The sequence below is a fragment of the Aethalodelphis obliquidens genome, unplaced genomic scaffold, assembly GCF_003676395.1.
Source record: "Aethalodelphis obliquidens isolate GAN/ISIS:26980383/991018 unplaced genomic scaffold, ASM367639v1 scaffold72, whole genome shotgun sequence".
Taxonomy (NCBI): Eukaryota; Metazoa; Chordata; class Mammalia; order Artiodactyla; family Delphinidae; genus Aethalodelphis; species Aethalodelphis obliquidens.
The window spans coordinates 5,721,551-5,735,419 of NW_020838016.1; the positions used below are offsets into that span (position 1 = coordinate 5,721,551).

The window sequence follows — 13,869 nt, forward strand, 5'->3', positions numbered from 1 at the left end:
GGAAAAGAGGTTGGCAGGGCTGCACAAAGAATTTGAAAGTGAACAGTAGTAAGGACCCTAAGAGAGGTCACAGACAGTAGCAGTGGGCACTCAGGGGAGGATAGGATGACTTCTGATAGGAAGGGCTCCAAGGAGGCTTCTGGAATGGGACAGCCTTAAGGCATGGATAGAGTATATACCTGAGAGACATAGGAAGGGCATGGCAAAGGAAGGGAAGGGTGAAAAGGGTGTTAAAGTGGGTTGTGGCACACACAGAGATCAGCCTGCATGGTATATGAGATGTGATCTTTATCAACTAGCTAATGATTCACAGAAGAGTTAAAACACAGTATCTTAGGAGAACTGCTTCCATTTTGTAATTCTTGCTTGTTCTTAACTTGGAAACCTCAGACTTGATTTAGCTGATAATATATTTAACTCTCTGAATTTTTTGTGATGATCCATTTCCACTTGCGTAACTAGAGCTCCTAGGATTACTTTTGGGATCATAAGCCTCATCCTGATCTGATTCCAAATGCAAAGGATTTATTTGAAGTGGATATTGCGTATACGTGGTAGTGTTTTTGAAGTCTTCTCTCTTAGAATCTAGAAAGAGGAGGTTCTGATAATAGCTAATGGCAACGAACCTTTGTCATCATGCTGTGTTGTTTTCTGAGTTCAGTAAGAGTCCATGGCAGTTAGTTTGCTGTATAACTGCTATGTGCCTGATAACAACAATTATGGCAGTAAGTTACCTTTTTTAAAACCTTATTTATATAACCATTACTGTGTGACAATTACTGTTGTAAAATCTTTTCATATATTAATTTTCACATAAATTCTATGAAGCAGACACTATTATTATCCCCATTTCATAACCAAGGAATTCATACACCTAGTTAGTGGTTAAGCTGAAATTTGCACTCAAGCATTCTGTGTTCTTAACTGTGATGCTATGCCGCTTCCCTTATTATTCACCAAATCACATTTAATCTTAAATAGTCCCATCAAGGAAGTGTTATTTTCCTCAATTTGAAGGCTCAGAGAGGTTAAGAAATGTGCTTAAGTTCACACGTCTAGTAAGTGGAGGAGTGAGGGTTGGAACCAGGACTGTGTGATTCCAGTCCTGAGAACCAGTTCCCCACCTTGCCCTGCCTGAGTAGTAGCTTGATCCATCCATGTTCCTAGTCAAACAAGTCTTTCCAGAGACATCAGAAAGTCTCAGGTCCTCGGGCAATTCTGTGGTTTCATAAGTGGCCTGAATATGGTGGAGTAAATTGGGTTAACTTGCCCTAAAGCAGTTCTGTGGTCTTCAAACTTTTTACATAGAGCACCCGCTCCCTGACTTGTGTCTATCTCCTTTTCCATGTAGCAGCCCCCATCCTGGAAGTGGGGCTGTAGCTTCTCCTCCAGCAAGATAGATGTGAGGGCCTTAGTCAGTCATAATGACAGCACTATGTAAAGTTTCACTCGATGTCAAGTGGATCTTTCCTAACTATCTCTCCAATATGAGAAATCAGTTTGAAAGATAAATTGTTTTTGTTCTCATTTATTCTTGTGATCTTACCCCCATGGTTGCAAACCATTAATAGTATCTTTTATTTTTAATCCCACAGGTTTTACAAAATGCACCAGATGAAATCCTAGTAGTAGCGTCTTCCATGTTATGTAATCTTCTTCTTGAATTTTCTCCAAGTAAAGAGGTTAGTGTTGATTTTCTCTTCCTAGATGACTTTTGCCCGGCCTACCTAGAGTTTAGTTAAATAGTTTTCACAGTAGTTGACATTGAAATTTGAGGATTGGTGCTTAAAAACTATTTCTGAATTGTTTGGTTTGGGGGTGCGTATTAAATCATTTAAAAATATGATTATCATTTCCTCTTATCCCTTTTCTGCCTGGCATATGAAGTGTATTTAAAAGATATTACAGCTTGCAGTCAATCTAAACTGCCTACAACTGCAAATGTAGGAAATAATTACACAAGTAATAGACTATTTTCAAATTATATTTACTAAAGAATACATTAAGACCCAATTTTGTAAACCAGGATTACAAGTCATTTCAAGAGGTAAATGCTGGCATTGGAAAATAATCTTTTTAATTTTTAATGGTAATGGTAGTTGTTTAGGGAAGGATTGCATTTGGGGATTTTTTTCCCCTTCTTTTATGCATTTTATAAATTGTTTGAGCATGCATTATTTTTATAATAGGGAAATGGAAATAAACTTTAATAAAGGAGGGGGGAAACCTTACAGATTTAGTTTTATCGTGTTAAAATATCCCTGGCCTGCCCAATCGTGAACTAGGTTTAGACACTATCCTTTATTAAGTACATTTAGTCGTCCCATTTTGATGAATGTCTTTCTACATTGTAACACCTTCAGGCTTTTGACTGTTAGGAAGACATTACTAACAAGGTGGAGATTCAGAGACAACTATTCAGCAAGCAGAAATCTTGGAACGAAAAGGGAGAAACAACTTCCTTCAGCTGTTCTGAAGGAAGGGGAAGGCGAGATAGGATACCAGAGCTTTTGTCTGTTCCTCTGCCCTGGTGGTGGGGGTCTCGGCTGAGGGTGATCTGGCTGCAGTCAGTGCAACACTGTTAATCATCCTGGACAGCTCTTGTGTTGCCTCAGATCCACCTTCAGAATATTTAGGGTCTGGTTAGAAAGTAAGTTAGATGAACTCAGGTATAGGATCGTTAATATGATTGATTTTTTAATATTAAAAATAAGCTGGACTCTTAACTGGAAGGGAAGGAAATGGTATAAGAGCATTTATTGGGCCAGTTGCCAAAATGGGAATATGGACTATAGATTCAAAAAAAGTATTGTTGTAATGTCAGTTTCTCTGAATTTGGTAAGTGTTCTTTGGTTATCTAAGAGAATATCCTTGTTCTTAGGAAATACTTATTGAAGTATTAAGGGTAAAGTGGCATGATGCCTGCATTCTACTTTCAAAGGGTTCAGAAAAAGACAAATAATGTGGATATGGGTGTGTAGAATGAGAGACATAATGATAAATATGGCAATGTTAAAAATTGGTGAATCTGGTATACAGATTGCCAACAAACACATGAAAGGATGCTCAACATCACTAATCATTAGAGAAATGCAGATCAAAACTACAGTGAAGTATCACCTCACACAGGTCAGAATGGCCATCATCAAAAAATCTACAAAGAATAAATGCTGGAGAGGGTGTGGAGAAAAGGAAACCCTCTTGTACTGTTGGTGGGAATGTAAACTGATAGCCACTATGGAGAACAGTATGGAGGTTCCTTAAAAAACTACAAATAGAACTACCATATGACCCAGCAATCCCACTACTGGGCATATACTCTGAGAAGACCAAAATTCAAAAAGAGTCATGTACTACAATGTTCATTGCAGCTCTATTTACAATAGCCAGGACATGGAAGCAACCTAATTGTCCATCGACAGATGAATGGATAAAGAAGATGTGACACGTATATACAATGGAATATTACTCAGCCATAAAAGGAAACGAAACTGAGTTATTTGTAGTGAGGTGGATGGACCTAGAGTCTATTATACAGAGTGAAGTAAGTCAGAAAGAGAAAAACAAATACCATATGCTAGGGCTTCCCTGGTGGCGCAGTGGTTGAGAGTCCGCCTGCCGATGCAGGGGACGCGGGTTCGTGCCCCGGTCCGGGAAGATCCCACATGCCGTGAAGCGGCTGGGCCCGTGAGCCATGGCCGCTGAGCCTGCGCATCCGGAGCCTGTGCTCCGCAACAGGAGAGGCCACAACAGTGAGAGGCCCGCGTACCGCAAAAAATAACCGTATGCTAACACATATATATGGAGTCTGTGCGGGGAAAAAAAAGGTTCTGATGAACCTAGGGGCAGGACAGGAATAAAGACGCAGATGTACAGAATGGACCTGAGGACACAGGGAGGGGGAAGGGTAAGCTGGAACGAAGTGAGAGAGGAGTAACAGTGACATATGTACCCTACCAAATGTAAAATAGATAGCTAGTGGGAAGCAGCTACATGGCCCAGGGAGATCAGCTCAGTACTTTGTGACCACCTAGAGGGGTGGGATAGGGAGGGTGGGAGGGAGATGCAAGAGGGAGGGGATATGGGGATGTATGTATACATATAACTGATACAGTTTGTCATATAGCAGAAACTAACACAACATTGTAAAGCAATTATACTCCAATAAAGATGTTTTAAAAAATTGGTGAATCTGGGAGAAGAATATATGGAAGTTCCTTATATTAGTCTTGCTATTTTATAAGTTTAACTTATTTCAAAATAAAACATTTTTTTAAAAAACTGCACAATTTGTATATAAATCTGCATTGCTTAAGACATTTCTAGAATCCACTTGAAAGATGGCCTTCTAAGCATTTGTTAGTGATGGTACATCAGTCCTCTAAGGCTTGAATTTTTTAGAAACTACCAAAACCTATTTTCAGCCAAGTATCATAAGTTAAGTAGTCAGACTAACACATGCTATTTTAGGTATAAAATGTGATATGACCATAAAAGTACAAGACTGTTTTGCTTGTATGATTGATAGATAGTCCTGAAAGTAGTTCTAAAAGATGAATTCTACAGCATATTGATGAATAAGATAAGCAATTTGTAAGGAAGACAGTTCCATTCTAAACCAGCCATATTGCTTCATAGTCACAACTTGTAAAGGACACCTGAGACACATGCTGCATGAAGCAGGGGTGGCCCTCTCAGAGGAGGGTGAGAAGAATATGGATAGGTAATGGGATCATAAGGGTATGTGTGAAACGTACACATAATTAGGGTATCTCCTGAGCCTTTCAGGACTACAGAGAAAAAGGAAACAACAGGGTTTATTTTGGTTTTTGGATTTGTGAGAGAGTCATCGTTCTTGACCTTCTCAAGGTGATTTTTTTTTTAAGATTTTTTTCCATCATTCTTATTCTTTTTGTTTGTTTGTTTTTTCATCTTTATTGGAGTATAATTGCTTTACAATGGTGTGTTAGTTTCTGCTTTATAACAAAGTGAATCAGTTATACATATACATATGTCCCCATATCTCTTCCCTCTTGCGTCTCCCTCCCTCCCACCCTCCCTATCCCACCCCTCTAGGTGGACACAAAGCACCGAGCTGATCTCCCTGTGCTATGCGGCTGCTTCCCACTAGCTATCTATTTTACGTCATACAGAGTGAAGTAAGTCAGAAAGAGAAAGACAGATACTGCATGCTAACACATATATATGGAATCTAAGAAAAAGAAAAATGTCATGAAGAACCTAGGGGTAAGATGGGAATCAAGGTGATCTTTATGGCTGCCTCACTGCCTGCTTTGTGAAGGTTGCTTGGAATTGGGTAAGAGTAGGAAAGAAATAGGAATCAGAGTGCCAGGGTATATATACACTTAGTTAACAAACCTGACTTTAAAACTGTTTTTTCTCCTTTCCAATCACAGCCAATTTTAGAATCGGGAGCTGTAGAGCTACTTTGTGGATTAACCCAAAGTGAAAATCCTGCTTTACGAGTGAATGGAATTTGGGCTTTAATGGTATGTTTCACAAAGAGAAGGGAGCAGTTATCAAAGTTAAAACTAAAGAATGTGTTTTTGAAATGTCTGGAATTTTCTTTTTTAAAAATCTTGCTCTTTTGGCCCAGTTTTCTAAAGACTTAGGACCTAGAAGACTTCATTCACCTTTCAGATTCAAATGTAAGCAAGTTGCTTGGCCACTGTGTTCCTCGGTTCTCCTGTTTGTTAAGAAAAGCAGACAGGTGTTGAAACTTGACATCTAATTTTGGGGAAAAAAAGGTTTTCCTCCTCATGAACGTATTGATATCTGTATAGCGCTGCCTACTTTACAAAGTACTTTCGTGTCTCCTTTATAACGTCTTTGTGAAATAAGCTAGAGAGTACACATATTTTACAGGTGGGTAAGCTAAGCACAGAGCCATTAAATAACTTCCCCAAGGTAACAGAATTGGGGTATACATGCTCAAGGATTTCTTAACAGTTTCTAGTAAATAATTTATAATAATCTGAATTCTAAAACTATATAACTATGAAGTCAGAGAACCATTTTTCCTTACAATTTTTTTAAATAAAATTTATTGAAATTGAAAATAGAGTAATTCTCCATGAAGTTTTTAAACATAATTAGAGTAGTTATAATTCAATACTGTGTGCCAGACACTAAACTAGGTGTTTCATATTTGCTATCTCTAATTTTTATTTTACATTATATTGGTATATATCCACCTTACAATTGGGAAACTGGAACGTAGAAGGTAAATGAATCATCTAAGGCCTCACAGCTAATAAATGATGGAAATGGGTTCTGAACCTGTCCCAAGCCCATATTCATCTCCCTGTACTGTGCTATATCTGCTGTCTTTTCACACAAACTTTGGGTGGAAATAATCATCTTCCAAGAAAGCACTGAATGTAGTAGATTCAGTTATTTTTCTCCTTAACTTACCAGCTTTTGGCACTTCTCTTTCTTGAAACTCTTTCCCAGGACTTAATTTTTTTTTTTTTCACCTCCCTTTGTACTTAGCCTCCTTTTCAACCTCTTTCTCAGAGAACATTCCCCCGAGTTTCAGTTCCCAGTTTCTACTTCCCTTTACACTACAGTTTCAGGGACTTCATCTATTCTCATGGGTTCAACTCCCCCTAATAGAAGAAGTTGCTTTGGAGTATACGTATCCAGATGGAACTGTACCCTATTCACCAGGTCTGTCACTTAAATGGCTAATGGGACTTCATTTCAGGGCTCCCTGACAAGCACAGTTTTAATGTTGAAAATTGAATTTATCCCACTCCTCAAATTCATATTAACTATCTTATTGTCATCAGTTTCCATATTATCAGTTATTATGTTCTCTGTCCACAAAATATAAAAACCTTGGAATTCTCTTTGGCCTGGGTATCTTGACACCCAACTCAGTACTCTTTTTGCTCTGCCATGTTGCCTTGTGTTATTAGGTAACTTGATCTTTCATATGTCTTAGATCCTTAATTTTAAGAAGTTCCTGGAGGGCAATAACCACATATTATAATACGTTTCTAGTTTACAAGAGATTTTTTTATACCAAAAGTTGATGTATGAATTATTTGGAATCAGCCATGTTTTTTTTTTCTTTCAGACCTATTATAGCTTTAGGTTAAGGTGGGATAATCCATAATGTGTCCAAAAAGGAGAAAAAGGAGCAAAACAGCTCCTGCCCATCTGGGGCTGCTAGTAGGTTGGATACACCTCCTACCCCCGAGAGCTTCCTGCATGATGTGGTCCAGTGGATCAGCACCTAGCATAGAACTGTGAACACAGTAGGTGTTTTCTGCCAGTAAAGTTAACAAAACCCACTACTGGGCTTCCCTGGTGGCGCAGTGGTTGAGAGTCCGCCTGCCGATGCAGGGGACGCGGGTTCGTGCCCTGGTCCGGGAAGATCCCACATGCCACGGAGCGGCTGGGCCCGTGAGCCATGGCCGCTGAGCCTGCGCATCCGGAGCCTGTGCTCCACAACGGGAGAGGCCACAACAGAGAGAGGCCCGCGCACCGCAAAAAAAAAAAAAAAAACACTACTTATTTTCATGCATAATAAGGGAGTACATTTAAGTCTTTCTCAAAGTGCATGGCACAGTATAGTTGTCAGTAGTCATTTTGTTATTAAAGTGCACACAAGCAACATGATGACCAGAAGGATATTCTCAAAAGTAACCAAGCTCATAGATACAGAGAACAGATTGGTGGTTGCCAGAGGTAAGGGTGGGGATGGGAGAAATGGGTGAAGCATTTGGTTTTTTAATTTAAATAAATTGAATTTTAAAAAATATAATAGTAGATTTTGTATTTATTTGAGAAATCTTAAGACATGCAAATGCCGTGTCAGGAAGTGGTCATAGTGCTCATAGAGGAGTATGTATAGGAGTGACAGTTATCTTTCTTCTGACAGACAGAATTATAGGTGATTAACAGGAGTCAGAAAAATGATGTGACTTAACCTTAAGGATTTTCTGCAGATTCTGTTTATACTTTGAAAATTATCAGAATTACTATTAAAATATAATTTAATAATGCAAATATAGGCATGATTCTTGAAACTTCTTTAATCCTTTCAGAATATGGCATTTCAGGCTGAACAAAAAATAAAAGCAGATATTTTACGAAGCTTGAGTACTGAACAGCTATTCCGGTTATTATCAGATTCAGATTTGAATGTGCTGATGAAGACATTGGGCCTTCTTAGAAATCTCCTCTCTACTCGCCCAGTAAGTAAAATCACCCAGGTTTCCAGATTAGCTACCCCTGCATATGCATCACAAAACATTGCCCTGCCTCTCTGCTCCCATCAACATCTGCCCAGAAGTGTGATTCAAATGCTGCCCCTTCCCAGAGAAGCCAGGAGTTGATGTTTAGACCTGTCACCTTCATAGGTGTTCTGGGAGCTGTTTCACCATATGGCCACCTAACCCTCCACTCCTGCACTGCCTCTCCTCTCGTTCCTCCATGCTGGATGGGAGCCTGCCTTGACTTGTTACTTGATTTGCTGGCCAGGATGGGTTTTCTCGTCTGCCTAAATGACTTATCTCTGGGGCTTCAGCTTCTTTCCCTTTAGAGACTCCTTCTCAGTGCTATTGCGTAGATACCTCCCTGCCCCGCCCACATTGACTGGATTGACCTCTGAAGGTGTCAGCATGGAGAGCAGTGGGCATATGTCACAGCAGGAGAGGCTGAGCCTTGGTGTGGGGTCTTTCTTGTTGTTCTCTAATGTTCCCTGAGCAACAGGGTCAGCGGCCTTCAGGCAGATAAAGAAATGTGGGTGGTTCCCTTCTCTGTGCCTCACTTGTTTTCTGAGTCTTCTCTGTACATTGTTTAACTTTTGGAAGTCTTCTGTTCTTTTCTATGGTCTTTTTCTTTGTTCTCCAAATCATAATTGTGGGTTTCCCATTGTTTTGCAGCACATAGATAAAATAATGAGTACTCATGGAAAGCAAATTATGCAAGCTGTCACCCTTATTTTGGAAGGGGAACATAACATTGAGGTCAAAGAGCAGGTATGTGTTCCTTTTTTTTTTTTTTTTTTTTTTGTAGGAATATCTTCTGAGTGTGAGTGCCAAGAGATATCGTAGTTAGGAGTCTCCTGAAATATTCAAGTCTGCAAAAGACAGGGTGCTGAGATCAGAGGTGCTGTAGAGACAAGAAAGTTCTGAGGGGAGATATCCTTCACCACCCCTTAAACTCTCTTCAAGAATTCCTCCTCTTGGGGCTTCCCTGGTGGCTCAGTGGTTGAGAGTCCGCCTGCCGATGCAGGGGACACGGGTTCGTGCCCCGGTCCGGGAAGATCCCACATGCCGCGGAGCGACTGGGCTGGTGAGCCATGGCCGCTGAGCCTGCGCGTCAGGAGCCTGTGCTCTGCAACGAGAGAGGCCACAGCAGTGAGAGGCCTGCATACCGCAAAAGAAAAAAGAAAAAAAAGAATTCCTCCTCTTGGAATGGAAGAAAACATGACCAGAGTCTATACTTTTACCCTCTGTGTCACGCTCTGTACATACTATTCGTCTCTACAGGGATGGCCACCTCTGACCATCCTAGAGTGAATCCTTTCTCCAGGATTCACTGCTTCTAGCCCTCTATATCACCATGCTCTGAACTCAAATTCCTACAATTCCCTGATGAAATAATCCCTTATGCTGGAGACATCTTTTTTTTTTTTTTTTTTTTTTTTTGTGGTGGGGTACTTGGCCCTCTCTTTGTTGTGGCCCCGGACCAGGGCACAAACCCGTTTCCCCTGCATCGGCAGGCGGACTCTCAACCACTGCGCCACCAGGGAAGCCCTGGAGACATCTTTTATTTCTTTATTCTCATGCTTCCCAGTTCCTTATTTCTATCTCATACCCCTACTTTCTGTTGTGTTTCAATAGGGCAAGTTTAAGGTAGGCATGAAAATACAGAGGCTATGCGTTCATCAGGAGACAGTTTGGGAATTACTTTTCTATAGTTCCTGGGATTTATTATAGGATTTTTAACATAGTATATATTTTGTCATAAAAGGAAAAGTCACCTGCAAACTTAAATTTTTAACACAAGATCTGAAGTTATGGTAATATTCAGCTTTCTGACATAAATGTTGGCTACATGGGTGTGTTCATTTCACAGCTCGTTGAGCTGTACACTTATATGTATGGAAGAAACTTGCCCAAGGTCATCATGGAGAGTTGGACCCAAAGTCTAACTGCAGGGCCCACGCTCCTTATCCTCTGTGTTCCTGAGTTAGGGTAGTTCATCAGGCTTCAGAAGAACAGTCCAGGAAGCAAGAGTGGTAGGACTTGGGAGCCGTGTTGGAATTTGTGAGCAAAAAAGGTGATAGATTTGACAAAGTGCTTTTAAGATGGATGTTTTAGGTGATTTCTACTGAAATTCAGTAATAAACAACTATGTTTTTTGCTTAACAAAAATTTAACACAGAAAAACTATGATCTTGTAGGCATCACTGAAATTAGGGTGAATGAGATTTGTTTCTGGAACACAACAATAAAGAAGAGGCAGTGTTCAAAATAAACTGTTCTACCTGGAGAGCATAGAAATTTGTTTACAAAGACAGCTCACCTAGATAGAATTCCACGAACTTGAAAAGCGAAGCAAGGTAGAAAGGTGAGGCAAGATTTGGATGAAGGCAAAAGAAAAGGCCAACAACAATGGGGTGTTTTGGCAGGAAACAATGATACCCTCTCACAGATTTGGGTGATGGTCCAGAAGTAGGTGACTCTGGGGAGGCTTAAACTGTCTGGTTTTTAGCTAGAAGTTTAATTCTTCTCAAAAGTATCAAAAGATACATTCTTTTCTTCCGTTTTTATTGAGATATATTGATATACAATAAGATACATGTATTTAAAGCATACAGTGTGATAAGTTGACATATATAAATACCATGAGACAATTACCATGATCAAAATGGCGAGCATATCTATCACTGTCCTTAGATCAGGAACAAGACAAGTATTCCATTGTTACCACTCCTATTCAACATCATACTGAAACTGCTATCGAGTACAGTAAGGCAAGAAAAAGAAATAAAAGGCATACAGATTGTAAAGGAAGAAATAAAACTCTTCCCAGACAACATGAAAGTCTGTGTAGAAAATGTCATGGAGTCAAGCTAAAACTAGTCAGTGAGTTAACCAAGGGCACAAGAAGAATCAATTGTATTTTTATATACTAGCATGAACAAGTAGAAATTAAAATTTTAAAAACACTATCGTTTACAATAGCTCAGAAAAAAATGAAACTATGTATAAGTCTCACAAATTATGTGCAGGATCTGTTTGCTGAAAACTATAAAACACTGATAAAGAAAGCAATCTAAGATCTAAATAGATATATACCATATTAAAATGTCATTATATATTACCCTTTACATATGTTGTTGGATTCAATTTACTGAAATTTGGTGAGGAATGTTTCACATCTATATTCATGATATTGGTGAATAGCTTTCTTGTGATGTCTTTGTCTGGTTTTTGATATTGGAGTAATGCTTGCCTCGGGGAATGAGGTGGAAGTGTTCTCTTCAATTTTCTGCAAGAAAATTTGTGAAGAATTGGTCTTCTTTCTTTCTCAAATTATGGTGGTATGTACCAGTGAAGCCATCTAGACCTGGTGTTTCTTTTGTGGAAAGGTGTTTAGCTACAAATTCAATTTCTTTTATAGAAATAGAACTATTCAGTTTATCTGTTTCTTCTTGAGTGAGCTTTGACATTATGTCTTTCAAGAAATTTGTCCATTTCATCTATGTTTTCAAATTTATTAACATAAAATTGTTCAAAATATTCTCTTATGTTTTTAAAGTCTGTAGTATTCTTTGCAGTGAACTGTCTTTTGTACTTTATATTGGTAATTCCTTTTTTCCTGATTCAGTCTGTCTAGAGGTTTATCAATTTTATTGATCTTCTCCAAGAAGCAGCTTCAGTTTCATTGATTTCCCCCCCCCTTTATTTTTCTATTGTCTATTTCAGGGGTTGGCAAACTTTCTACAAAGGGCAAGACAGGTATTTTAAGTTTTGCAGGCTATACAGTTTCTGTAGCAACTTCTCAACTGTACTTTTTTTTTTTTAACATCTTTATTGGAGTATAATTGCTTTACAATGGTGTTTTAGTTTCTGCTTTATAACAAAGTGAATCAGTTATACATATATCCCCATATCTCTCCCCTCTTGCGTCTCCCTCCCCCCCCCCCCCCCCATCCCCCCCCCCTAGGTGGTCACAAAACACTGAGCTGATCTCCCTGTGCTATGTGGCTGCTTCCCACTAGCTAGCTATTTTACGTTTGGTAGTGTATATATGTCCATGCCACTCTCTCACTTTGTCACAGCTTACCCTTCTCCCTCCCCATATCCTCAAGTCCATTCTCTAGTAGGTCTGTGTCTTTATTCCCGTCTTACCCCTAGGTTCTTCATGACCCTTTTTTTTTTCTTAGATTCCATATGTATGTGTTAGCATATAGTATTTGTTTTTCTCTTTCTGACTTACTTCACTCTATATGACAGACTCTAGGTCCATCCACCTCACTACAAATAACTCAGTTTCAGGTTTTTTTATGGCTGAGTAATATTCCATTTTATATATGTGCCACATCTTCTTTATCCATTCATCTGTGCTCTTCTAACCTGAAAGCAGGTATAGACAATGTGTGTAAGCACGTAGACATGGCTGTCTTCCAGTAAAACTTTATTTACCAAAACAGGCATTGGGTTGGGTTGTATTTGGTCCACAGGCCATAATTTGCCAATCATTACCTCTATATCATTGATTCCAGTTGTTCATATGAGTGTGTGTGTGTGTTGCTTTTATCTCTGCTCCCTAGCTCATGTGTTAAATTGGCTTGGCCCATGAACTAAATCAGTCTCTTTAAGATTTGGTTTCTTGTCTCCTGAGAATATTTACAGAAGGAGTACGTGGGCTTCAAAGCAGAACTCTAGGTCACTCTGCCATGCTGGACAAGCCTGAGGATGCATAGGTGTATTCTAACACTCCAAGAAGGGGAATCACTTGCCTATCTTGCTGGCCAAGGCTATTCTGAGGACTATTTCCTGAAATCCCCCCTTATACCCACTGTCTTAGTAGGTAAGAGAGGGGTAGTTCTTCCCTAGGTGAGTCTAAATTCTCTTCCATGGTTAGAGTCCAAATCTGTTTTTCCCCCTTGCTTTCCCCTCAGTCCTGAAAAATTCAAGGGTGTTGTGCATGTCAAGACTTCTGACAGGCTCACCATGTACCGGATCACTGTGAAATCTGATGTCTTCCTCAGATCATCTCTCTCCCACTTCTGGGGCATATCAAGGTCTCCTCTTCATGATTTAAGTACGAATGAATAGTCCCCCAGTGCCTTGGATCATAAATTGCATTTTCTGTTTCCTGTATCCTAGAGGCAGCCTTTTTTGGTTCAAACCTCAGGACTCACTCCTTAACACTCTAGTTACTGCAGTGCTATAATCTAGGAAAAATAAGATCACACACCCTTTAAGATATCTGAGGGTTTGGGCCATAGTAAGAAAACATTCTCCTCAGTTAGCTATAACCTGCAAGCTTAATTAGCTTAAGTCTAGCAAAGAGAAAGGTTAAAATTGGAGAAAATTATTTGAATCCAGGCACCATCTCCACCTCTCGTCACTTTCTTTGAGTAATTCCTTACTCTGCTCCTGGACTCAGTGTCACTTCCTCCAAGAAGCCTTCCCTGACCCTTGCATTATCACACAAATGCACTTAGTACTTTCTCCGTTCTGTTTTTTTTTTTTTTTTACATCTTTATTAGAGTATAATTGCTTTGCAATGGTGTGTTGGTTTCTGCTTTATAACAAAGTGAATCAGTTATACATATACATATGTTCCCATATCTCTTCCCTATTGCATCTCCCTCCC

The 13,869-nt window shown here is 39.5% G+C and overlaps 1 protein-coding gene across 5 annotated transcripts in view; it reads left to right on the forward strand.

Annotated features, from left to right (window-relative positions):
• ARMC8 (armadillo repeat containing 8) overlaps window positions 1-13,869 on the forward strand; it is a 107,455-nt gene that overhangs the window by 78,455 nt on the left and 15,131 nt on the right. For all 5 annotated transcript variants that reach the window (XR_003429727.1, XM_027091715.1, XM_027091712.1 and 2 more), the window contains 4 exons: window positions 1,596-1,682; window positions 5,418-5,510; window positions 8,076-8,225; window positions 8,916-9,011. Coding sequence is in view for 4 of the 5 variants with exons in the window: in XM_027091715.1 (XP_026947516.1) it covers window positions 1,596-1,682; window positions 5,418-5,510; window positions 8,076-8,225; window positions 8,916-9,011 (426 nt within the window). In the remaining variant the exon portion in view is untranslated. The remainder of the gene's footprint in view (window positions 1-1,595; window positions 1,683-5,417; window positions 5,511-8,075; window positions 8,226-8,915; window positions 9,012-13,869) is intronic.